General features: G+C 54.7%; 8 protein-coding genes across 8 annotated transcripts; 6 read left to right on the plus strand and 2 right to left on the minus strand.

Annotated features, from left to right (window-relative positions):
- Positions 1-4,469: 4,469 nt before the first annotated feature.
- On the plus strand, positions 4,470-5,737 carry BO70DRAFT_392475 (aromatic alcohol reductase; the record flags this gene model as incomplete). The annotated part of the gene is made up of 4 exons (XM_025546289.1): positions 4,470-4,556; positions 4,628-4,912; positions 4,971-5,297; positions 5,360-5,737. 4 exons carry the CDS (start codon positions 4,470-4,472, stop codon positions 5,735-5,737), a joined length of 1,077 nt encoding a protein of 358 aa, XP_025403241.1.
- Positions 5,738-6,082: 345 nt separating this feature from the next.
- Positions 6,083-6,782, plus strand: BO70DRAFT_358257 (uncharacterized protein). The gene has a single exon (XM_025542253.1). The coding sequence runs from the start codon at positions 6,292-6,294 to the stop codon at positions 6,526-6,528; it is 237 nt and encodes a 78-aa protein (XP_025403242.1). The 5' UTR covers positions 6,083-6,291; the 3' UTR covers positions 6,529-6,782.
- BO70DRAFT_283162 (putative amino acid permease) lies at positions 6,768-8,220 on the plus strand (the record flags this gene model as incomplete). The annotated part of the gene is made up of 2 exons (XM_025539076.1): positions 6,768-6,826; positions 6,891-8,220. The coding sequence occupies 2 exons, from the start codon at positions 6,768-6,770 to the stop codon at positions 8,218-8,220; spliced, it is 1,389 nt and encodes a 462-aa protein (XP_025403243.1).
- Positions 8,221-8,682: 462 nt separating this feature from the next.
- Positions 8,683-13,255, plus strand: BO70DRAFT_78746 (RNA dependent RNA polymerase). The gene has a single exon (XM_025548723.1). The coding sequence runs from the start codon at positions 8,973-8,975 to the stop codon at positions 12,927-12,929; it is 3,957 nt and encodes a 1,318-aa protein (XP_025403244.1). The 5' UTR covers positions 8,683-8,972; the 3' UTR covers positions 12,930-13,255.
- Positions 13,256-14,111: 856 nt separating this feature from the next.
- On the plus strand, positions 14,112-15,509 carry BO70DRAFT_283103 (putative clock controled protein (Ccg-8); the record flags this gene model as incomplete). Its single annotated transcript, XM_025539073.1, has 2 exons — positions 14,112-14,223; positions 14,311-15,509. 2 exons carry the CDS (start codon positions 14,112-14,114, stop codon positions 15,507-15,509), a joined length of 1,311 nt encoding a protein of 436 aa, XP_025403245.1.
- Positions 15,510-16,037: 528 nt separating this feature from the next.
- Positions 16,038-17,520, minus strand: BO70DRAFT_349366 (uncharacterized protein; the record flags this gene model as incomplete). The annotated part of the gene is made up of 3 exons (XM_025541650.1): positions 16,038-17,011; positions 17,083-17,254; positions 17,488-17,520. The coding sequence occupies 3 exons, from the start codon at positions 17,518-17,520 to the stop codon at positions 16,038-16,040; spliced, it is 1,179 nt and encodes a 392-aa protein (XP_025403246.1).
- A 2,682-nt stretch (positions 17,521-20,202) lies between these two features.
- On the plus strand, positions 20,203-20,591 carry BO70DRAFT_349367 (uncharacterized protein; the record flags this gene model as incomplete). Its single annotated transcript, XM_025541651.1, has 2 exons — positions 20,203-20,327; positions 20,390-20,591. The coding sequence occupies 2 exons, from the start codon at positions 20,203-20,205 to the stop codon at positions 20,589-20,591; spliced, it is 327 nt and encodes a 108-aa protein (XP_025403247.1).
- Positions 20,592-20,993: 402 nt separating this feature from the next.
- BO70DRAFT_410234 (putative carbonyl reductase) lies at positions 20,994-22,342 on the minus strand (the record flags this gene model as incomplete). The annotated part of the gene is made up of 3 exons (XM_025547249.1): positions 21,728-22,342; positions 21,291-21,674; positions 20,994-21,241 (listed from the first exon to the last, which is right to left on the minus strand). Exons 1-3 carry the CDS (start codon positions 21,975-21,977, stop codon positions 20,994-20,996), a joined length of 882 nt encoding a protein of 293 aa, XP_025403248.1. The 5' UTR covers positions 21,978-22,342.
- Positions 22,343-23,263: the final 921 nt, after the last annotated feature.

Genomic DNA, 23,263 nt, shown 5'->3' on the forward strand with positions numbered 1-23,263 from the left:
ACAAAAGATCTTCACGCCGGAGGCTGCGCGGGTTGCTGTATTATAGATTTTAATCATTGTAATCATCAAAGAAAGGCAGAGGGTCCTGGTCATGCCCATTATAGATATCTGCAAGTATCTCAGCAAGATGTTTATCTAACGCTCCCATTCTATACATAGTAGCGGTTCTCTTTGATAGGCGAAGGACGTAGACAGGTATTGGAGTCTTGCAGGATCGAGGACGCTGTTGGGAGTATCCACGAGTATTCGAGTTGAATTAGAATCCTGAATAAGGGTAGCGCGGATGTGCCGTTTCCAGAAAGAAAACATCCTCAGGCGAGGGGGATAAGATACAAGGATCCTCCAACGAACATTTACTAGCAAATATAGTCAAACAGACACGATCTCATTAAGAATGACCCTGTCATTAATTCATAAGCAAATAAAGGAGCAAGCATCTGCAATCCATCTTATCAGTTCGCATTGCTTTTAGTACGTTGATCGCACACTACCACTGCAGCACAACGGTTACACAGATTTATTGGCAAAAATCGCTGTAAAGCAAAAAAGGCCCACGTAGGGCAGGTAGAATAAACCTGACCTGGGTAACATGATAGCCCAAACCCTAAAAGACGTTATCTAGAGCCTCAAGCATGGCTTATAGCAAGTCTGATAGACTTCATGCGGAGCCTGAGGCATCTATGTAAGCATCTCACAGCCTTCTTGGATTTAGGTAGTGGTATAGTCTTCCTCCATTTTGCATGAGACAAAGCAGCTAAAGCTGACAATCAAATCAATATCTAGTGGACGCTGACCGGAAGAAGATGGCGTATGGCGGAAAAATACCCCTTCCTCAAGCAAGCCAATCACACATGATTTGAGGTTCCGGCATTCAGAGCCCATCAAATGACAGCGTTGAATGTAGGAGCCACGCAGGTATTGCTAAACTCTCGTAGCTGTCAATGCCGACCACAAAGTGATCCACGAGGTCTCATGGTATCTAAAGCACCATCTGGTCTTGAATGATCCCACACCACTGTATCTCTACTAGTCATACCATTTGCAAGGCCAAAGCGCAGAAAGTCCTAGAAGGGCCTTGGTGTAATGCTTCGGCTATAATAGCAAGACCAGGAGAAAGGACAGACAAGGAGAGTCAGAAGGCGAGGTTGTTGAAGGATCTTCGGCCACATGGCCATCCTGTTCCTAAACAAAGCACCAACCTCATCAGCCACCCTGATTCATCAGGCTTATCATCGCCATAGCGCTTTGACAGGACGCTATATCGCATGGGGTATCCCGATGATGCCAAGCGATCACGGGATGCCTTTTCCGAATAGTCAGAGCGCTAGACCCTTTCCACGTATCTGCAGATATGGATATATCACCGATCAGGGCCCAATCATGGAGAAAAATAAGATGTGCTTGAGCCATCAGGATAAGCGGGATGTCGTTGACTTGCTGATTGCCATACTGCCAGCTAGATCGGTATGTATATAGCCAAATCAGGACAACCCGACGCTTCGCCCCAGCAGTAGCCGTTCGGTATCAGAGGATCAATGAAACCTGCCGGGTTGGGGTTTGCGGCTGTCAGGTCGAACGGGGTGGTTACATTGGTCATTATTATTGGGATTGATGGAAGGATCGCCTGCCGTGCCGCGTTCCCCCATTCTTTTCGTTTCCGCCCGCATTATTGTTCGAACCCCACCGTTTGGACTTTGGAGAAAAGGGCACTAGAGGGGACTAGGGCGGCGCCCCTAAGCCGTTCCCGTTTAGCTGCATGCCTTCGGAGCGCTCCTGCCCGCGCCCTCCAATCCCCAAGGGGATCGCGAGTGCACTGGACACTCCCTTTCCAGCTCGCACACCGACTTCCCCTCTTCCCCCCCAGCGTTGGATGACACTATCCACGTCTCGGCTGCAGCCTGCATCGGGGGGCGACTGACTCGGGGTGCAATTGGCGGAGGCGGCCGTGATGGAGCTGCAGATCGAGCACCGGATGAAGGTCGAAATTCTCACATGCCCCGGCAGCCGCTTGGAATTCCCCAGAAACCACTCCCCAATAAATAGTCGCGATCCTGCCAGCGCGGTTTGCTTTCTAGTTGTCAATCCAGTTCGCCTCGTTTCAAGCCATTGGCTGGTTGCCGTTGGATGGCTGCAGTAGCGCGAAGGCTAGACAGGTATGGTCGGCCCAATAGGTAGACGACCGGGCTGCACTTCTTATAGTAGTATCTAGATAGATGGATACCCCGTAGGATGTTGGTATTATTATGCTGGTGCCGGCTTCCTCACTTCGGAGAACTTGCCTTGGGCCTAAATCACATTTGGTATGGAGAATACGGAGTACTCCGTACGGTACTTTCTTTAGTGCCCGGAAGTCGAACATGCAGATGATTTGGGATGTTTGGTTCCACCACCCCAAGCCTGGACATGAGAGATGCATCTCGATCACCGAGATGGGATTTGAGTTTCCGATACGCCAGACGCGAGCCTCCTGGCGTCCAGAGGCCATTGGCTTTGAGCTGGAGATAAACTCAGCAAAGGATCAAACCGGTGCTCACAGTACAAAGTCTAAGTGCTATCCGACCCGAGGCCAGGAACAGCAGTGAAGGCCGATTCATAACCCCGCATTCCCTAAGGAGGGATAGATGCTAAAGAAATGAGTGTAGTTGCATTGCCTCCGACCGTCAGGAGTATAGAAGTTGCCAATTCTCGAGTCAAGAATTTCTTCCGCGAATACAGAGTACTGTGTACAGCATGGCTATTATCAGCTCCACTGGTATGACAGATACAGGGCAAAAGGCCAGAGACATCAGTCTCCAACCGTCTACGAAGATGGGCTTGTACTTTGTAATTAGATGGAAAGCAGGCAAATGCGCATCCGATCTTTCGATCTCTCCGGTGACACTGACCACCTGATCAGTCGCCAGGAGGAAGCTTGCATATTGCGGAGAAGGCCAGCTCGAGGCTTGATCGGTGGCATGAAACCACCGCTGTTGAGTCGTTGCTCACCCGGATGTGCATGAGAAGACTAGGCTGGATCAAATTGCAAACAAGACCTGATCCACGCACCTTTTCCCAGAGCGCTGGGCGAAAGTTCTTCTCACCCAGTTATTCTGAAGGGACGAGTGCATGCAACCATGGAACCCGAAGACGGTTCCACCAATAGCAGGAATGTTTCATAGGACGCGATGCCAACATTGGGCATGTCGTCATGCTCCCAGGGTTGCAGATGGCCATGAATATGAAGCCCGCCACGCCGATCCGAAGATCACTGACGTGGGGGGGAGGGAGGGAGGGAGAAGCAATGCGCCGGACGCTGTCCTCTGCGTCCCTCTCAGCCGGGATTTGAGGGGGGTCATCTCCCCTCCACCCCGCATTTTATGCAATGGAACTAACAAGAACTAAAAAGGGCGCAGAAGAGGAGAATGGGCGATGCCGAATCAGCCAGGCTCCGGCAGCCTGAGAAGATACCCAAATGACCGGGGGGGAGGGGGGCAAGTGGGCGAGTGGTACGATGATGGAAGCTGAAGGAAAGGAGATGTGTGGGCTGAGACACGGCCACCAGGGGGGCAAGGAATTGAATTGGAATGATCATGGAACGCGGACGGTGGTCGACCTTGGGCCGTATGGTCTCGTCACTTGCCAAAGTGGCAGGAGAAGATACAGAGGGATTCTGCAGTCAGTTCATTCTATTCCCCTGCCCGGAAAGCCGCAAAGGCCAGTCAAGTGACGTAATTTGGCACTGAGTTTTTGACTCCCGAGCCACCGGGCCGCAGCACTGCGGACGGTCACGCTTACAGTACTTGTACCAGGCTACCAGCACCGGTACGAAAGACTCGAGAGGGAAAGAGGGCTTGGTTCGGAATCCCCCCTGCCATGTAGGACGGACGGTACAGGGTCTAGTACTTTGCAAGAGAAGGCAGAATCAAATGATTGAGCTGCCCACTCGGTCGCGGTCTAGAAGGCTACCAGAGAGATCGAAGTAGCAACCCCATGATACGATGACGCAGGATGGGTTCTCCCTCCGGAGCACTGCTGTCCACCGTCCACCAGACTCACGCAGCTTTAAGGGGGGGCGTTGTTTCTGAGGGAGCCAAACATCCACCGCGACCCACCGCTGGCCACTTCTGGATAAGAGAAAAGTGGGTAGTGCCATCCCTCCTCCACGGGTACAGCCTGCGCTGGTCCTGGTCCTGCCTGGTCCGCCCGGTACGCCGCCGCCCTTTATAACGTCCTGTCGCCCTCCCTTCCCACGCCTCGAACGTCAACGTCAAAAATACATCGCCTTGATACTCCATACACAGGTACACAACACACACACCCCACCTCAGGGCAAGGATCTTGATTTTCTTTCCCCTGCCTGGTCCGTCCTGATATATTCCTTTCCCTCCCCCCTCTCTCCAAACCACCTCCAACCACGCCAACCACGCCTACCACCTCTTCGATCCCTTCCTCGCATTCCTCTCCATCCATCGCCACCTTTCGCCACTATCATGTCGCGAACTAGAGTTATGTTGGTCGGAGCCGCGGGTGAGACCGGCGGCTCTATTGCGAACGGACTCCTCGAGAACCCCAACTTTGTAAGAGACCCCTACCATCCTTACTCTTCCTTGGATCACCGTTCTAACCGCACATCTTCTTGGCATTGCAGGAAGTGCACGCTCTCGTTCGCCCCCGGTCGGTCCAAAAGCCCGCTATCACAGCCCTGCAAGATCGTGGGGTCCAGATTCGCAAGGGTGATCTCAAGGGTCCCGAGGAATCCCTTATTGATGTGTTGACGGGAATCGATGTCGTCATTAGCTGCGTCGGGCCTGCTGAGCAGCAGGATCAGATCCCCCTCGCGAAGGCCGCGAAGAGTGCCGGAGTTCAGCGGTTTGTTCCCTGTGGCTTCATCACTGTGGCACCACCCGGTGGGATCATGTGGTTGAGAGATGAGGTACGTTAATGCGATGGGAACGCCTCATGACCGAATCATCGGCTTACTCCCTCGGCAGAAAGAGACTGTCTACAACCACATCAAGCAGCTCCGACTCCCCTACACCATCATCGATGTCGGCTGGTGGTACCAACTCTCCTACCCTCGTCTCGGATCCGGACGTACCGACTATGCGATGACCACAGCGAACAACGAGATTGTCGGCGATGGCAACACACCTGTTGCATTGACGGATTTGAGGGACATCGGTCGCTATGTTGCCAAGATCATTGTCGATGACCGGACGCTGAACAAGATGGTTTTCGCGTACAACACCGTGCTGTCGCAGAATGAGATTTACGATCTCTTGGAGGAGATCAGTGAGGAGAAGGTCCAGAGAAACTACGTAAGTTCCGCCAAGTGCTTTGCCGTGACCTCCGGACATAGGCTGATACCATTTCGCTCCAGATCCCCGAAGAAGGCATCTACACCAGAGTGCTTGCAGCCCGGCAATCCAGCGAGACGTACCCCTTCGATCCCGTCAAATTCATTCCCCGATACCTGGCCGAGAACCAACTGTCATGGGGTATCCGCGGCGATAACCACCCCGACTACGCCAAGTACCTGGGTTACCTGACCTCCAAGGACCTGTACCCCGACTTCCGTCCCCACGACTTCAAGGAATATCTGGAGACCGTGGTCCGGGGCACCGCCAAGGGCGTCTACACAGACCGGTACATCTCCAAGGCCCAGCAACGATTCTTCCCCCGGTCCGAGTCGAGCGACTCCCTCTACACCCGCATATTCCCGAGGACCGAGTCGAGCGACTCACTCTACGCTCGGTAATTATAGACTTTGCATTTTTAAAAAGGGAATTTGAGGCGACGCTAGACGTGCCTCCTGGATCTCCGCGTGATGTGTATATGACTCCTGTGGGGACCACGCTACGCAACGATGGTTCCCTTCTTTTTCTCTGCCTTCATTTGGACTTGGTTTTTCATTCCCTGGGGGCTCTAGACCGGCGTTCTGTACCTGTTGATGGCTTATGGCTTGTCTGAGTGGGAAACATCCCTCCCCACTCCACCTTTCTTACTATACCAGTGTATCCAAAAGCCTTTTGGCCTTCGTTTGACAACGCTCATATCTGCGAGACTAGACCTATATCTTTCAAATAGATCAACCGTTCTCCATGATTTGTCTGCTGCATCTGTACTGTAAACCCACGGTCTCGAACAGGCAAGTACCCTGCCGTCCTGCCAGCACCCACGCTCCTTCCCCGTGCTTTGCATCCGGTGGGTAAGTCTCCCGTTGTGATGCTCCCAACACAACCATGCCAGTATCACCTAGTAATCCGAACCCATGGCGACTTATCTATCCCGGATCGTGTCCTGCGAATGAAGATGCCTGAAGCAGGCCGTCCGACACCGCCGGATTCGGGCGGCGTCACCACGGCGAACGATCATGACGCCCGGTCAACTCAATCGCCCAGTCAGGATTCCAAATCCGTGACTTCCTACGGGGCGTTGAAGCCACGCCAGATGACCATGGTTGGTTCGTCTCCCGTTGATCTCCCTGTCGAGGAGGAGGTGGTACTGACTCCTCCCGAGCCATTGGTGGAGCGATCAATACGGGCTTGACGATCTGTGCGGGGAATGCACTGTCTAAGTAAGAGCATGCATGATCTTCTGATGTTGGCCGCTGGAGTTAACCGTTGGAACAGGGCCGGGGTAAGTGTCCCAGACTGGCGGGTTACCTTCCTCTTTAACAACGCCGTTAGCCTGCATCCATCTTGATATCGTATACATGCGTGGGGGTCGTTGTGTATCTGGTTCTCTGTGCCTTGGGCGAGGTGGCGTCGTGGTCTCCTGAGCCGTCGATGACAGACCATGCTGCACGACTATGTGATCCGGCGCTTGGTTTCACGTTGGGCTGGATGTAAGCTCCCTCCCTGCCCGGTGATGCTTTACAGCGGGGCGATGGATTGACTGGGTAATGGCAGATACTGGATCAAATTCATGCTGATCATCCCGAATCAGCTGGCAGCTGGGGAGTTGTTGATCGCATATTGGCAGGACGACGAAGCGAAATATTCGGTCTTTTGGATCACCACGTTCTTGGGAGCGATCATCACCGCGAACTCCTTGTGTAGTCGATACCTGGGAAAGTTGGATGTCGTCCTGTCGTTCTTCAAGGTGCTGGTGATGTCCGGGCTGATGGGTCTATGCGTGGTTCTAGCATTCGGGGGCGGGCCAGATCGCGACATCAAGGGATTCCGCTACTGGAGAGACCCCGGGGCCTTTGCCAATGGCTCGGGAAGTGCCGTGGCTGGCACCCTCCGCGCCATCTGTAGAACCGTCCCCTCTGCGACGCTCGCCTACGTTGGAAGCGAACTCATGGGGATGACGATCCTGCGGACCCAGAATCCCCGCAAAGCTGCAGGCCGGGCGATCAAAGTGACCTTCTATCGGATTTTGGTCTTCAACCTTGTCAATCTCACACTCTTGGGTATGCTCGTCCCCTACGACACACACATCTTGGCATTTAATCGGCAGGTATCCCAGCAGGCCGACAAGCATCGCACCGCTTCGGCCTTTGTGGCAGTCGCTCAGTCCGCCGGTCCCGCCTTTATACCACACCTTCTCAACGCCTGCCTTGTTCTGTTCGTCCTATCGGCGGCGAACCATGCGCTCCTCATGGCGAGCAGGACGCTCTACGGTATCTCCCTGGACAGAAACGCTCCCTCCTTTCTCTCCCGGACCAACCGCAGGGGGGTGCCGATTAATGCTGTGGGCGTATGCTCTGCCCTGGCATGCTTGGCGTACCTGAATATCTCTAGTGGTTCCAAGAAGCTCTTCGAGCACTCGGTCAACCTCGTCTCCATGTTCAGCATTCTTACCTGGGTCTCAATCATTATCATCCACTTCTCCTTCATCCGTGCCCGGAGAGCCCAAAAAATCACGGATGAGCTCCTAACATTCAAGGCTCCGCTCGGGTTGTTCGGGTCGTGGCTCGCGTTGATCGCGTGTGTCCTGGTCGTTGTCATCCGAGGGTTTGACCTGGTTGACCGCGCATCCTACCCCAATGGTGTGGATCGCACGGCCTTCGTGACCTCGTATATCGGCATTCCGCTCTACATCACCTTGGTCATTGGATACAAAATCGGCACCAAAAGCAAACACGTGCAGCCGCAGGACGTCGACATGGGATCGTTGACTCCCACGGTCGAGCCAAACGGGGCCGATGCCATCTCCATGGGACCGGAAGAGCGCAACCCGATCCCAGAGAAACCAGCCTGGAGCGGCCAAAGACTCTTTGCTTGGTTTCTGTGATGTCACTGTTGGTCAGACCTGGCGACCTGGCGTCCTCCGACACAGCAGCGTGGAGGATTCAAAGGATGTTGTCCATATTGTTACATACCAAATGCTCTCCTTCATAGAACAAACGTACTGGCTTCTTTTCTTTTCTTGTGTCTTTGTGCTGGCAAGGGGTGGGGACCACCAGCGGCGCAACCCGGATTTGTTTACACAGCAACCGCGAGCCGTAACTAAGCCAAGGTGAGCCATCGAAAGGAACCGTCACCTTCTGGCACCGAGACATGCGACAGAGGGACCAACTATCTGGGGCCTGGCTGACCAGATGGGCAGTCTTGTAGGCGGACGTGAGGAAGATGGGTGAGGGAGGGTGGTGCTTCGACCAGATCGTCGCCGTGATTCGGCGGGGTGGGGAGGAGCTGTCATGGCCGTGTTAGTGCATCCCCTCCATCACTTGACGCCCCTCCTCCACCGCTCATGTTTGCTTCCAGCCTCCGTTCCTTTCTTCATGGCCTCGGGCGTCCTCTCCCGGCTGCACCAAGTGGTCATCTGAACAGTATTCGGGGCAAGACTCGGGTTGTTGTCCGGCAAACCTCTTGTTTGTTCACAGCCCTCCAATCCCATCCAGAGTCGTCGAGCCATCCCCGCGCCTCCTCCGAGACTAGCCTGCATCACCGATTTCATTGATCGACCGCAGCACACAAACCGATCCCTTGCCCTACATCGTGCCATCAGGGGCACCAGCATTCCTGGACACCCACATCGGGCCAATGGTCGCCGTCCCCCGGACGCCCGTCAGGAGCGGCCCGGAATTGAGTCAGCTGATTGATTCCATCAACGACGAGTTCGGCCTCGATATTCCCAATCCGCGTCTCTACTCGCCTTCGGTCGGACGGAACGACAAGTCGCTCGCGTGGCGCAGTTACCGCGGAATCCAGCGCCTCTACTTCGATCGCAATGTGGATCTGAACCAAATCCTGAACAACCTCGAGGAGTGGGTATTGTCCCATTCCACAACCCGGGGCCATGGCATCAATCACTGGGGACATGTACCCGGGTCGTTCGCAAGCTTGTCGGGGAGAAATGAACGTGGACATACGATCTTGTCGTTGTATGAGAAGGAGGAGCGTCTGAGATATCTCGTCCGATTGATCGAGGACGAGGTGTATCTCCTAAACAAGGGCTCTTTTACGGCTTTCAGGGAAGAAGATGAACATGAACTTCAAGATGAACATCCAGAGGTGCCGTCAGCTACAACAACTAGGTCTTTGAAGAGACGACTCTCGGTAGAGGAGGAGGAATTCCACACCGCTCCAAATTCCCCAGTCAAGGATCCGGATAGACCCGACAACGTTGCGATTGCGATAGGCCCGGAGCAGTTCTACGATCTGGGCATCAGGGGCCCTAATGGAGGCATGGTGGATCTTCAGCCGACTACAGCGGCGTCTGTGCATATCTTCAAGAGTCCCAAGAAGCCGGACACGGCGCAGAAGCCGTCGAGGTTCGTGGAGCGACTGACTGCCCCGGATAATGTCCGGCTTTTCGACGCGGTGCAGCCCGCTCAGGACAGTGCGAATTTCAGCTTCTCAACCACGGTGCCTGCCTTCTCCTCTGGGTTTCTCAGTTCGCGAAATGGGCCATATAATACCTCTTTTACTTCGACGGTCACCGATCCAATCATGGATAATGAGTCGATGTATGGGGAGTCTGTGGTGGGACATATGATGAGCGATGAGATGAGAACGACCTTCGATCAACAGACATTGCCGTCGTACATACAAGAGCCGCGTTACTCTCTCGAGGGAGAGATCATGGGCGAGCTTCTCCACAACGGACCGTTCACCTTGGACCAGGAATTCCCCAGCTCGGTCCCTCTTCGGTACCGGTACGAGATGGAGAGGGTGGCCCGGACCTGGGATATCCCCTTGGACCGCATACTTCGCGGGACCACCATCTCCTTCAAGGCGCTCGATGACTTCTGGCAGTGGATCGCGGGCCACAATCAACGGGATGGGAAACGACTCCCCGAGAAGCCGAGTCGCAAGGCCTGGGACGCAGCTATTGGCAACTTCAAGACTAGCAACCATTCCGAGGCGGTGGTTCTCACGGGGGAGCTGGAGTGGTGCGCTGAGTCCGAACCGGGAATCTTGAAAATGAAGCTGAACCCTCTGAAGACCGAGCGCACCTGTCGCTTCCACCGTCGGTTTGGATCCGATCGCTTTCTTAGCCTGACTATACCCGCCCCGGCGCGGCCGCCACCGCATCTTCGACTCACTTCCCAGCCGACCCTTCTGCGCGAGAGTCTGGCTCTGTGGCTGACACAGAATGTGCACCGGTGCCTGGGAAGGATGTGGAAGCCATTCTTTGTGGAGGAGGTCAAGTCCAAGCGCAAGATCAAGTCGGAGCCGAAATTCCGGGTCGACTTCTTCGCCATTGATGGGATTGATTTCGATCATGGTGTACGTCCGGTGCCTCCTATCGCTCCTCATGGGCAGGAAAGTGGAAATCACACGCCAATGAGCCTCGACGCGCTTATTGACTGGCACATGCCTTCTGAGGCAAACCGGGGCCAATCCAACTGCAAATTGTTCCAGCGTTTCTCCTTGGGGCTTTCGAAGACCTTTGCTACGGTGGTGTTGAAACCACGGCAAGTCTTCCCGCTACCCGATGATCCTGACTCCCCGGTTATGAACGATGGGTGCGCCCTGATGTCCAGAGCCATGGCCAACCAGATCTGCGACTCTTTGGGGCTGACGGGAAATACCCCGAGCTCCTTCCAGGGCCGCATTGCGGGAGCCAAGGGGTTGTGGATGGTCGACCGACATCAGTCCCACATCTCCGCTGGCGGGGATAACATATGGATTCAGATATCCGACTCGCAGTTGAAGATCAAGCCGCACCCGCACGAGTGGCGGGGCCTGGTGGATGATGAGCAGCTCACATTCGAGGTTGTCAAGTGGTCCAAACCGTTGCATCCCGTAGATTTGAATACCCAGCTGTTGGCAATCCTGGACCACGGTGGGCATGTCAAAGAGCATATTGCAGACCTAACCCGATTGGGGATCCAAGGGGTCTATCGAGACTTTGAGGAGGTCCTCAGGTCGGACAGTCCGGTGCTTTGTCGCAGTCTGATCCAGAAGATCCGGCCATCGGCAGACGATGGCTTTGGCTTGATGTCCCAGAAAGCCCGGCGCTTTGAACAGTGGACGGCAAATGACGCGGAATGCGTAATTCGACTCACCGAAGCCGGCTTTAGTCCCCGGAGCTTCTATCCCCTGCGCAAACGACTGGGGAGGTGTCTCCGAGATCTACTGGAGCGGTATGTGGATGAATTGCATATTGAAGTGCCCCTTTCGACCTACGCTTTCTGCATCGCGGATCCATACCATGTGCTGAAAGAGGATGAGGTGCATTTTGGCTTTTCGAACAACTGGCGTGATGGGGAGGGTCAATTTGAAGATAATCTGCTAGATGGCATCGATGTGCTTGTTGGACGTCTTCCGGCACATCTTCCGTCCGACATCCAACGCCGACGGGCCGTGTGGAAACCCGAGCTTCGACATTTCAAGGACGTTATCGTGTTCCCCAGTGTGGGCAAGGTTCCGTTGGCACATATGCTCTCGGGTGGCGATTACGACGGCGATACTCCCTGGATCTGCTGGGACCAGAATATAGTCCGCAACTTCTACAACACGGATCTCCCGGGCGTGGAGTTTCCCCCGGAGCACTTTGGTCTCACGAAGCATTCTGTTCCCATGCGCGACATCCAGTCGAAGGATGAGTTCCTCCAGAGCGCGTTCACGTTCAACCTGACGCTGTCCAATCTGGGACGCTGCACGGTCGAGCACGAGAAGATTGCCTACGATGAGTCGATCGACTGCAAGAAGGCCAAGGAGCTCGCCTGTCTCCTGAGCCACTTGGTAGATGGGCGCAAAGGGGGCGTCCATCTCTCGGAGAAGGCATGGCAGCAATACCGCAAGCGGATCAGCCCGCGGGTTCGCGAACTGCCCGCGTACAAGAACCCCGAGCGCAAGCATAAGCGCACCAACATCATCGATTATCTCCGATTCGATGTAGCGCGCGAGGAGAGACACAGGGCATTGCGACAGATGGAAGAAGCCTTTCCTGAGGCAGAGACCTCTCGCAGCCGCGACGAGGATCTGGTCCAGCCGTGGAAAGATGCCCGAGATCAGGCCAAATCCGACAAGCAGGAGAGCAGGCAGTTATATGTCGCCCTCCGAGGCATGGCGGCGGCGATCAAGAGATTTTACGACCAATGGTCCAACGCCATCGGAGGAGGACAGGCTTCCTTCTCGCCGTTGGCGCTGGAAGCCGCCGAGGAGGCCCGCGCCATCCCTCCCCCAGAGGGCGATCATCCCCTGATCCACGCATGGCAGCACTGTCGCGACGAGTGGCTCCGCGTGCTGGCGTCGTATACATATCAGCAACATCCCCACTCCAGTTTCGTGATTCATGCTTTCGGTGAGACGCTGTGCCAGATCAAGACGAGTACCCGGCCGGCGCGGTCGGTGACGAACGAGATCCTGGCGTGCTATCGCGTCAACCAGAAGGTCATTAAGCAGTTGACAGCGCGGGACGCCGAAGAGGAAGATGATACGAATGGCGAGGATGAGTACGAGGGACATGAGGCCATTGAAGCGATGCTGTTTGGGCTGCGGCCGTCCGCAGGATACTTTGATCCGGATGATGGGATGTCAGTGGAATAAAGGACTGGGATTGATATTGGGTTTGGGTTTGGGATCTACATTGGTACATGTTATCGGATGGAACTATTGAAGCATTTGTGCTGTATATGATTGGGATGAGACATGCAGATGCCTTAACTGGGTTGGATACTGCACACTTTCTTACCTTACTCGTTGATTGGCCAGGTGGTTACCGAATCAGGCCTCGTCACGAGGGCTTAGTAATAGCCACGCCCGGAACGGCGATCATGTGGCACGGCCCCTATGAAGCAGGCGGTGGGGCGGCGCAGAATCATGACGCGGCATCACATGCTCGGCAGGATTGACACGATGGATGGTGGATGGTGGATGATGGATGCGGAAGCCTCCACGATGGTGAGACTGGAGGTGAGACTGGAGGCCACTGGATGGGACTGCTCGGCCCTGGAAGAGACTGGACGGCACTGCATGATTCCTGGCCTGTCCGGTAGATGGAACGGCCGGCCGGCCCCGAGTCGGCGCATGTGAAGGAAGCGACGAGAGTTTGTACCGGGCTTCTGATGCGCCCGCATGTGCCAGACCAGACTTGGGATTGTTCGTAGTAGATTATTGTAGGCTGTATCTAGGCTGTAGGCTGTAGATTGTAGACAGGAGGCGATGAAACGGGCCTCAGACATATTGTGTTGGAGACAAGTTACAGCCAGTCGCTCAGTGAGTTGAGAGTGGAAGTGAGTGACTGCTGACGGCGCCCGGCTCTTCGTTGGCCCGCGCTGGGTGGCTTCGTTCGTTTCGTTTCTTTTCTTCCTCGTTTGTTCTTCACGTGAAAGTCTGCCTCTGTCGGTCTGCCCACCTCGAATCCGATCTTCCTCGACTCCAACATCCCCCAACCCACCCCATCTAACCCCATCCAGCTCATCCAACCTTCTCTCCAACTCTCGCCAAAGCCAATTTTCCGCCTATTTTGGCCTCCGGGCAGCCATGGACCCTCGTCCGAACGGCGTTTCCGTCCCGAAGGCCTCTCTCTCTGCTGTCCGTGACGCCACTCTCCCTCACCCTCACTCTCACCCTCGCCATACTTCTTCCACGCCATCCTCCATCGCGACTCCCTCTACCACCGCTCCCTCCGCTACCACTGCCATCACCACCACCACCACCACCACCGCTCCCGCGCCCTACTCGGCGCCTCCCACCGCGTATCCCCCGTTCCACCATGTCCCCCCGCCCATGATGGAACTTGATAACGGTTCCGTCGCTGATGACCGTTCTCGCCGAGCCACCAGCGTGCTGTCCATGGATGATATTGAAGCCGCCCAAGCGCTCGAGGGTCTTCGCACTGGTAAATGCAGCTTCCGCCGGTCTCGGCGTCCCGATGAGAGCTCTCCTGGGTTGTGACGGGCGATAATGATAACCATACCCTCTCTAGAATACGGTCAATCCCCTCGAACAGCGCAAGCAAGCTCGCTGAACTCCTCCGAGAAGCCATCAGCGGAACCCCTCCTGTCCCTCCTCACCTCCCGTCATCCGCTGCTGGAGTCCGCCATCAACGGTTCCGTCTCGGCATACGCCAACTCCAAGTCCTACTCCCCCCGCTTCAAGTCCGGCGTTGAGTTCATCGAGCGCAACATCGGCTCGCCCGTCGCCAGCACCGTCGGCACCGTAGGCCGCAAGACCGGCGTGGAAAGCGGTCTCCGCTGGGCCCTCCAGCGCCGAGCTTCCTCGTCCGCCAATTCTGGCCGCTCGAAGCGTCGCAAAGTGAGCGGGGATCACCACCCCTCGGACGTTGACGTGGAGAGAGGCGCGGACGACGGTACAATGGATGATCCACGGGGGCGCAGCTCCTCGGACCTGTCGCCGGCGGAGGGTCTCCCGCCCTACGACGACCAGAAATCCCCCAACTACGATGAAATCAGACGCGACAGCCCCTCCCGCAAGACCCCGCCGACGTGGCAGAGTCGATTGATGATCTCCACGTCGGGGCTTGGTGTCGCGATGAGCGAGGAGTCGCTTCACAGCCTGCAGTACTGTTTGACCTGGCTGCGCTGGGCCAACGGACGGCTGGACAAGGCCATCGATACGCTAAAGTCAGCCCTGAAAGAATGGGACAGCTCGCAGCAGAATGGGGACTCGGCTGCTGCGCACGACGCCTCCAACACCACCCTCCTCACGCGGCGCATTCAGGCTGTCAAAGAAGATGTCCTGACGACGTTGAAGCGGGTCGTGGATATCGTGTCCAAGTACGCCGGCGGCGCGCTGCCGGAGAATGCGCGGAACCTGGTCCGACGGCATCTCACGTCGCTGCCGCATCGGTTCCAGATCGCGTCGACCTCCAACCCCCCGCCGGATTCTACTGCCGCATCCTCTGATGCGACGGTCGGCGCCCATCGGATCCTTGTCCTGGCTGAAGAGGGCCTGGATATGATGTCGCAGGTCAACCGGGTGGTCAACGATACGCTGGTCAGCGCGGAGCTCTGGTGTGAGCGGCTGGGTCGCAAGCGTTCGGATGGAAAGAACACGGCCGATCAACCCGCGCAGCGCAACGAGCCGTATCCGGCGGATATCAAGGAGCCTATCCACGCCCCGTCCCCCGGGGATGTCTCAATGTCGGGAATGGAGAAGGTATGAATAACTGACATGTAGCTTATCTTCCTCGCGCAGACCATCCATTACTGGAGAGCTCGTGATGGCCTCCACACTGTCCTTCCCTGTTTCCTACGCACAGCAATGCCTAGGACACATACCGATCAATCACCAAGACCCAATCCCTGACTGATCCCGGATCTTCATTCCTTACTTCCCTTTGTTCCCGACCTATTGCATTTAACTACTTGCAGCTACCGCCCTGCCCTGCCTTTACCTTGACTTTATTTGTCTGAAATGGCGTTCTAATTGGATCTGGGCCTGAATACCTCCCTCGATGATTTGATTCGATTCTTTCTCATTCCACTGGTACATATTTCCCACTTGGTTTGAGTTCTGCTTCTGCTTCTGCTTCTTTGGCAATTGCAATTGGCAAGTCATGTCTGAACCCTCGCGCTCACTCTAGTTTGTACTAGCGATTATGAAAAGTTCTGCATCATTCATTCATAGGTCTTCTATTCTGCTTCTGTCTCTGCCTGTTTCTGTGTCTGTGTCATGATCTCATGATCGATCTCATCTGATCAACTCGCCAAACGACACCTCATCCAGCTCCACCTCCCGTAAGAGACTCCGCCCCCCCGCCGCCTGCTTGCAATACACCCGCACCTTGACATTGCCCTTGCGCCGGTGCATCTGCATTTGCTTCTGCATTTGGAGCTGCAGCTCTCGTTCGCGCTGCCGTCGCCGCTCCTCCATAATCCCCGCCCATCGCACCCTCACCTCGTCGATTCGCCGCTGTCGCGCTGTCCCTTGTTTCCGCCATAGCGCCATCTGGTATACCATCTGCAGATTCGGGTCGTCGGTCCAGCCGCTTCGTGTTCGTGCTCCCACGGATTTATACTGCGCTTGCGCTTGCACTTGCACTTGTTCTGATTCTGATCGTGGTCCTTGTCCTTGTTCCTGGCCTTCCGGGCAGAGAGTCCCACCTCCTGGTGCCAAATTCCCACCCCCATCCCCATCCCCATTTCCATTCCCGTTATGCTTCTCATTCCGCTCCCTGTCCCGCAAATCTATCTCGTGAACCCTTCCCCTCCACCCCTTCACCTCATACACGTCCTTCACGTCGCGACATAGTCCCAGCACCCCCCGCTGCAACATGTAGTGTACGTGGATGTGATAGTCCACGAGGTATTGTGCGAAGGGCTCGTCGTGGGATGGGTCGAGGGATAGGTAAGTGGTTATTTGGGAGGTGTAGGCGGTGGATTGGGAGGGGTGAGGGGGTAGAGGCGGGTTTTGGGGGGTGTGGTGGTACTGGCGCTGGCGCTGGCGCTGGTGGTGTGTTTTGTAAGGGGGGGAAAGGATTGGAATGTTGGGTTTCTTGGATGGGGAGAGGGTGGTGTTGGTGTTGGTGGTGATGGCGATGTTGGTGGTGAAGTTGCAGGTGTAGATGATGTTGAGGGGTGCGTGAGTGTCAATGTGGATATCGATGTCCCTGTGAATGCTGCTATATACGAAGACGGAGATGGTGGCTGTGAGGGTAATGGTGACTGGAAAGCCGATGGTGATGGTGATAGCGACGTCGGCGATAGTGGTGGTGATTGCAGGGATTGGGAATCACTAGACTGTAGGATCTCATCCGGGGCGACATCCGGTTCAGGCCGGGCTATACGGAACGGAGGGTTGCGGGAAGCATTGTAGATTCCTCGTTTTAAGTCGAGGTGGAAGATGAATTTGGGGATGTGGGTGATTGAGCATGTTGTGCAGGTTAGGGCCGCGTGGAGGGCGTTGTTCTTTTTTTTTTTTTTTTGTGGTTAGTATACAGAGTGTTGTAGGGTGGGGGATGGATGGGGGAAAGGGGGGGTGGTGAGTGTTGGGATTATAGTTATGGCTGTAGAATAGGGGGATGGTGTAGGGAGGAAGTAAGGGGGTTGAGTGTAAGAGATGTTGACACAGGGGAATTTAGGGTAATTGCAGAGATTACTATAAGCTGCAGTGCAGGAAGTGTAACTATGCATGCACGTACCAACTCTATATCTTCCGGGTGTGTCGGCGGCATATTGACTGCTTAGGGCTGTATGGGTGGATATAGTATAGTACTACACAGTATGAGGCGTAGAGTGGAGCATAGAGGAGAGGGGAGAGTGATATACACTCATCAAGCAACCATCTATTGAAAAAATAAAACCAGAGAGCGATTAGTTCAAGATCAGAGAATCAAACCCAGAGAGAATTAAGTTCTAAATATATATCCCCCCCCCTCCACTCTACTCATCATCCCTCATTGTCCCTTTGTGCTAGAATACAAGGTTCACTTCCTACACGAGTGAATGATAAGGGCGTGCGTGAATGCTTTCTTGTTTCTGGTTGGAACTTTGAACTCTTTGTGTATACATATTTCTTTGGTGGGCTCGGGAAGGAATGATAACAATGACGGTGGTGGTGACCACACCCGTATACTGCGCCTGACATGACAGGAAGTCATGGGTGAGATAACGGGGGAAGTAGGGCTGGGAGATGATGGGTTCATGTGAAAGGTGGTGGGAGGGAGTGGTGTCAAGTGATGGTGTGGGTTGGTTGGAGGGGATGTCAGATGAGGGGGGAGGGTCAGGGTGGGATGGATGGGGGCATGTAGATCGCGATGAGGTCATGGTTTGGGATGGGATGCATCGAGGTATGGAGATAGGGTAGATACTACAGATATAGATTGGCTATTCCAGGTGGTGGGATTAAAGCTGGCTCTGAACCATCAGATTGTGTATATTGTTTCTTTTAGATTTTTGAACATGTTTTGGTTGTCTGTCGGGTATAGATCGCGATCGCATCAGCCCTATGATGCTTTACTGTGGAGTTGCCAGCCAGCCTTTTGACTACCGCGGGTTCTTTGTTTACCATATGAGCAGTCCATTTTTGGATTATCTTTAGTAGAGGTTGATTGTTTTTTACTCTGTACAGAAACCGTTACTGGGTTGCAGTTCGTCATAATAAGAGCTCATTATGGAATGCTAAATCTTACCCTTTTCCGTCAGGTATCTAGACTTGTCGCTGCTCTTCGCGGCGATCGAACAAAACGACCGACTGTTCGATTTTGTATTCACTTTTGCAAGCGCTAGCCGACTGCGACGGGGCGTTTCATAAGCTCGACGGACTAGGACAGCATCTGACGGAGGTTATTAAGTTGTCGATTGTATATATGTCTATCATGGATATCGATTAGTATGTGATAGGTGACGGTTCCAACCGATGAACGACAGACGGCGACCACCCCTTCAGCCCTCTCGTGCGCGACACCCAGCATCAAAGCTGGCTTATCGTCAACATCTTCACCGCCAGACTATACGCCCGGGGAATCTATCCCACCATCAGCGGGAAAGAGATCCCCCCCCCCCCCCCCCCACGGCAACAGGGTGCTGAGAAAGACGCCCGAAATCGCGCTGTGGGAGATCTTTCACCACAAGGACATCGAGGATCATCTTGATTTTATAGAGAATGATGAGAATGAAGAGGTGTATAATAAACAGCGGGATAAGTTGATGGAGGAAATCGATATCAGGATTCTAAATGGGTGGTACACGTATTGTGGGCGAGAGCGAGAAATGTATGAGGAGGGGACCGTGGGGCGAGAGTGGATGGGACGGCTGTGCTGGTCAAGGGATCGGTGGGCGTTCTGGAAGGAGAGGCTTGCCTAGACTGTTGGGGTGATAGCTTTGGATCAGCGGACGAGGTGGATTGCCAGGGAGGTGGTGGAGGTGATGGGGAGATTGAGTGTCAGCCTCCTGGTGCGTAAGGGGGGATTACTTTAGGACTGGCTGTGCTGCAGGGTGCGTGTGTATGAGATGGCCGGTCGGGATTCTTTGTTGGGTTGACTGCATATCTGCCTGTGCAGCATTAGACTTTGTAGCATTCCGGAAGGGATCCAATCCGATGATGGAGTCCGAGACAGTTCCGTGGTAGACTTTAATGTTCGCTAAAGAGATAAACATGAGAAGGACCTAGAGTTGTCTGAGGTTGGGCTGCGTCTTGCGCAGTGAATCTCACACTAATCGCCTGCTTGCATTGCGCTTCGCCGTCGAGCGATCGATCTGGCGGCGCAGCTGCCTCCTTCCTAATTTAGGGGCTTATCGCGAGTATAAACCCCCCCCCCTCCGTTTCGCCCATCGTCACCCATCTCCCCGCTTTCTTCTTCTCCCCACCCCCGTCTGCCCTGCGTCCACCGCCGAGCCATATTTGTTGAAGATCGGCCTTGCCAGACTAAGGGACTCGGTTGTAGTTAACAAGCCGAGAGTCAAATGCGAGGTGTGGTACTAGTATATTTACTATAATCGACACTACCGCTTAACACACGCCCGGTTTTGCGCAATTGGAGTAGGGCTGAATGGGAGAACAAAAGGAAGAGAACAATATCCCCGCAATCCATGGAATATCAGCAAAGGCGTTCCTTCAAACAATGCATATAAAGGATCTATAATTATAGTAACACAACACCGTCGGTGTTCTTCCCGGTGGGGTATGATACCAGTAAATAGAGCTTATGATTATTCGGCCTAGATAAGATATATTCATGTGTCCTATACTGCTCTTTCTGAGTATTCAGTCGAGAGGTCTGAGTCTGCACAGGTAGTATCCTAACAATCTACCTCTACACTCCCTCCTACCTTGACACCTCTATTCCTCGATCCTCGACTTTTTTCACCAACCAACACCAAAAATGCTCCGATCATCAGACATGAAGATATCCCCAATGCCCATCTTCCCTACAATCTGCCTGCTCCTCTCCCTCATCTTCCTCGCGTGTCTGCACCACCGCGCCATCCGATCCTACTTTGCCCCGCAGCACGCACCCTACACCCGTCTGGATCACCACAGGTAATTACGTGCATGCACCCCTGCTGAATGCTGGCTGTAAGTGCTAACAACCAATGCCGCAGCGAGGAATTCCCCTCCGAGCCATCAAACCCCACGTCCCCGCTCGCAAAGTACTTCGATCCGACTACCGACCTACTACGCAGCCATATCCTGGAACCGCCGTCTCCGTGTCTCCCTCTCTGGGAAGAGGATATCGAGGAAGAGGGATGGGTGGATCGGGCGGTGGATCGGGTGGTTGGATGGGTTATTGTCCGGGTGCATTGATATCACTATCCATCCTCCTGCTACATATGACATATGTGGGTGCTTTATGGAGGGGTCTACACTCGGAAATATGGATGGAGGGGTTGTCTGATGAGCGGTGTGAAGGCGGGACGAATCAACCTATACCGGCCAGTGGTATACCCCTCACGCGATTGCGGCCTAATCTCGGATTTTAAGCCCTGCGGCCTGCAAGCCACGTCTGCATGGCTTCGTGGCAGGCCCGGGGGCGGGCGCCACCGATTCCCAGGCGTTTGGACCAGCCGGGCTAGGATCGCGAGGTTTGAAGGTTTCAAGCAATCGTGGAATTCGTCTATCGTTCATTATGGCTCTTGTAGATACCCTCCAAAGTGTAATCAGGTGTGTGCGTCATTATATATATATATCGTCAAACAAAATCTTAATTTATGGAGCGCAGTAGCCGCCGTCGACGACCAGGTCAGCGCCCGTCGTGTAGCTGGACGCATCCGACGCCAGGTACAGGTATGCGCCCTTCAGCTCCTCCGGACGGCCCTCGCGGCCCATCGGGATCTTGTCCTTCCAGATGCCCTTGACCTCCGGTGATACGAAGTTGGAGATCTCCGTCGCGATATATCCAGGGGAGACGGTGTTGGAACGGGCGAACTTGACCCACTCGACAGCCAGCGACTTGCCTGGAGACTGCGTTAGAACGGTGCACGGGTGCATTCTAGAGAAACTTACTCAGGTGGATGACAGCTGCCTTGGCAGCGTTGTAAGCACTCTGCATTTGGGGGACGTTCACGATGTGACCACTCATCGACGCAGTAGCCACGAAGCTACCGTACGTGAAGTTCTCCAGCCTGTTCCCGTTGATGTCGGTGCCCTCTTCTTTCTGTCTCCTCCAGTGGGTGGCCGCGGCCCTAGCGCAGTAGAAGGTTCCGTTCAGGTCGATGTCGACCACGCTCGTGTAGTGGTCCAGCGGGCCGTCCACCATGGGGCCTTTGGTCCATGGAATACCGGCATTGGCGATGAAGATATCCAGTCGGCCATTGAAGTCTTTCACAACCTGGTCAACGGCTGCCTGTACAGCTTCGGGATTGGTGACATCGACCTGGTAAGCCTTGGCTGCAGGAGGTCAGTAAAGTATATTCTGGTGTGGTGGGGTCCGAGTGACTGACTCTGAACGCCGTACTTGGAGGCCACCTCCGCGGCCCGTTCGGGGCACTTGGAGTTCGAACCCCACCAAAAGGCAACGTTGGCACCGGCTTCAGCCAGTCCGGCGGCCACAGCGAGACCAATGCCCGCGGCAGAGCCCGTGACAATGGCGGTCTTGCCCTTCAAGGAGAACATGCTCAGCAAGCTGGGGTGGGCAGGGGGGGCGGTATTATCGTGGACGAAGAGTCCGTTGTGAACGGGATTGGCAGCCATTGTGAGAATTCAGCGGATGTATCAGAGCAATAGACGGAGCTCAGGGGAAGAGAGGATGTGTATGGATGTGAGGGACGATGGAGGGGATTCGTATCCGGCAGGCAGTCTTTATATGCTGGGCCTGAGCCTAGATATACACCACTATCGGCGACGCAACATAGAGGCAGCTAGCCCGCTTGGGAGATGCCGCTGAGGGGTTGCGGATCCATTGACCGTTTTGGACTTTCATTTTCGCATTCGATGCTCGGGGTTTGGCTGACACTGTATCCCTGCTGCTAGCTGCCTCGAGTGGCTGCACTGGCTGGGCCTCCTCTCGCTGTCGGCGTCGGCAGTGGTGGATGCGGGTGGGTTCATGACGCTATGCCGCCCCAGAATCCCGCGGAAGGCACTGGGGTACCCGGCTGGTTGACAACATGCATGCCATGGTCCTGTTCTGCGCTCTTCTTATCGGGGCGTCTCGATCACTGTCATCATCGAGTTGCCTCCTGTCTGCTCTAGTTGCAGTGATGCAACCTGGAGGGATACAAGAAATGAAACGATGATTGCAACAAGGACTGCAACGGAAAGACCTCGACCCTACTCACATAACCCCCCGGAGCGGGCGGCATCGGCCCCGCGGTATTTCCGACGCTGGCGGGTATTATTGATTTTCCGGCCGCTGCCCGTCTTCCCGAATGGGAAAGTGCCGCATCCCCAGGCACCCCCACGCCATCTTCGTCCTTCTCTTCGTTGTCGGAAAACAGTGAGGATCCCACCAGTATCCACAGTATTTAGACTATCCAAATCTATCCGGTTTTAATGCGGAAGAAAGACCTAGCCTGTTAATTGCTGCATCCACGAGAACTCATCCGGCAGATTCTGAGATTCAACACGATGCATTGCTAACCTTCACTTCCCAGACCCAAAGATAGCGGCCTGTATATTTCCATCGCATCAACCATGACCATATTCTAAGAATCTAGTCCGTGCAGGAGCTGCGGGTGTCATGCTCCTCGGTGTCCGGTAAAACAACTGGCGTGCTCTATCTCTCAACTAACATTCCTCCAGCTATCAGGTCTCCAATATTGCTGATCGACCAGCCTCGTCCTTCTCCATCATCCACTGAATGAGCACGACAGTGTCACGGCACCGGCGTCAGGCCAGAGCCATGCCAATGAGCATCCTCATTCGAGAGATACTGCTCTCTAAGGGGGGCATCCGTCGTCGCAGCATTCCTCGCGTAGCCGACTGTAATGCTACCACATTCCGTTGCCTCGGTTGGCCACAACAAACGCAATGTTACCTAC

Source organism: Aspergillus heteromorphus (genome assembly GCF_003184545.1).
Source record: "Aspergillus heteromorphus CBS 117.55 chromosome Unknown BO70scaffold_2, whole genome shotgun sequence".
NCBI lineage: Eukaryota > Fungi > Ascomycota > Eurotiomycetes > Eurotiales > Aspergillaceae > Aspergillus > Aspergillus heteromorphus.

Coding starts and splice junctions, on each gene's coding strand:
- BO70DRAFT_358257 (XM_025542253.1), top strand. CDS start 6,292: ATGCCTGAAGCAGGCCGTCCGACACCGCCGGATTCGGGCGGCGTCACC.
- BO70DRAFT_78746 (XM_025548723.1), top strand. CDS start 8,973: ATGGTCGCCGTCCCCCGGACGCCCGTCAGGAGCGGCCCGGAATTGAGT.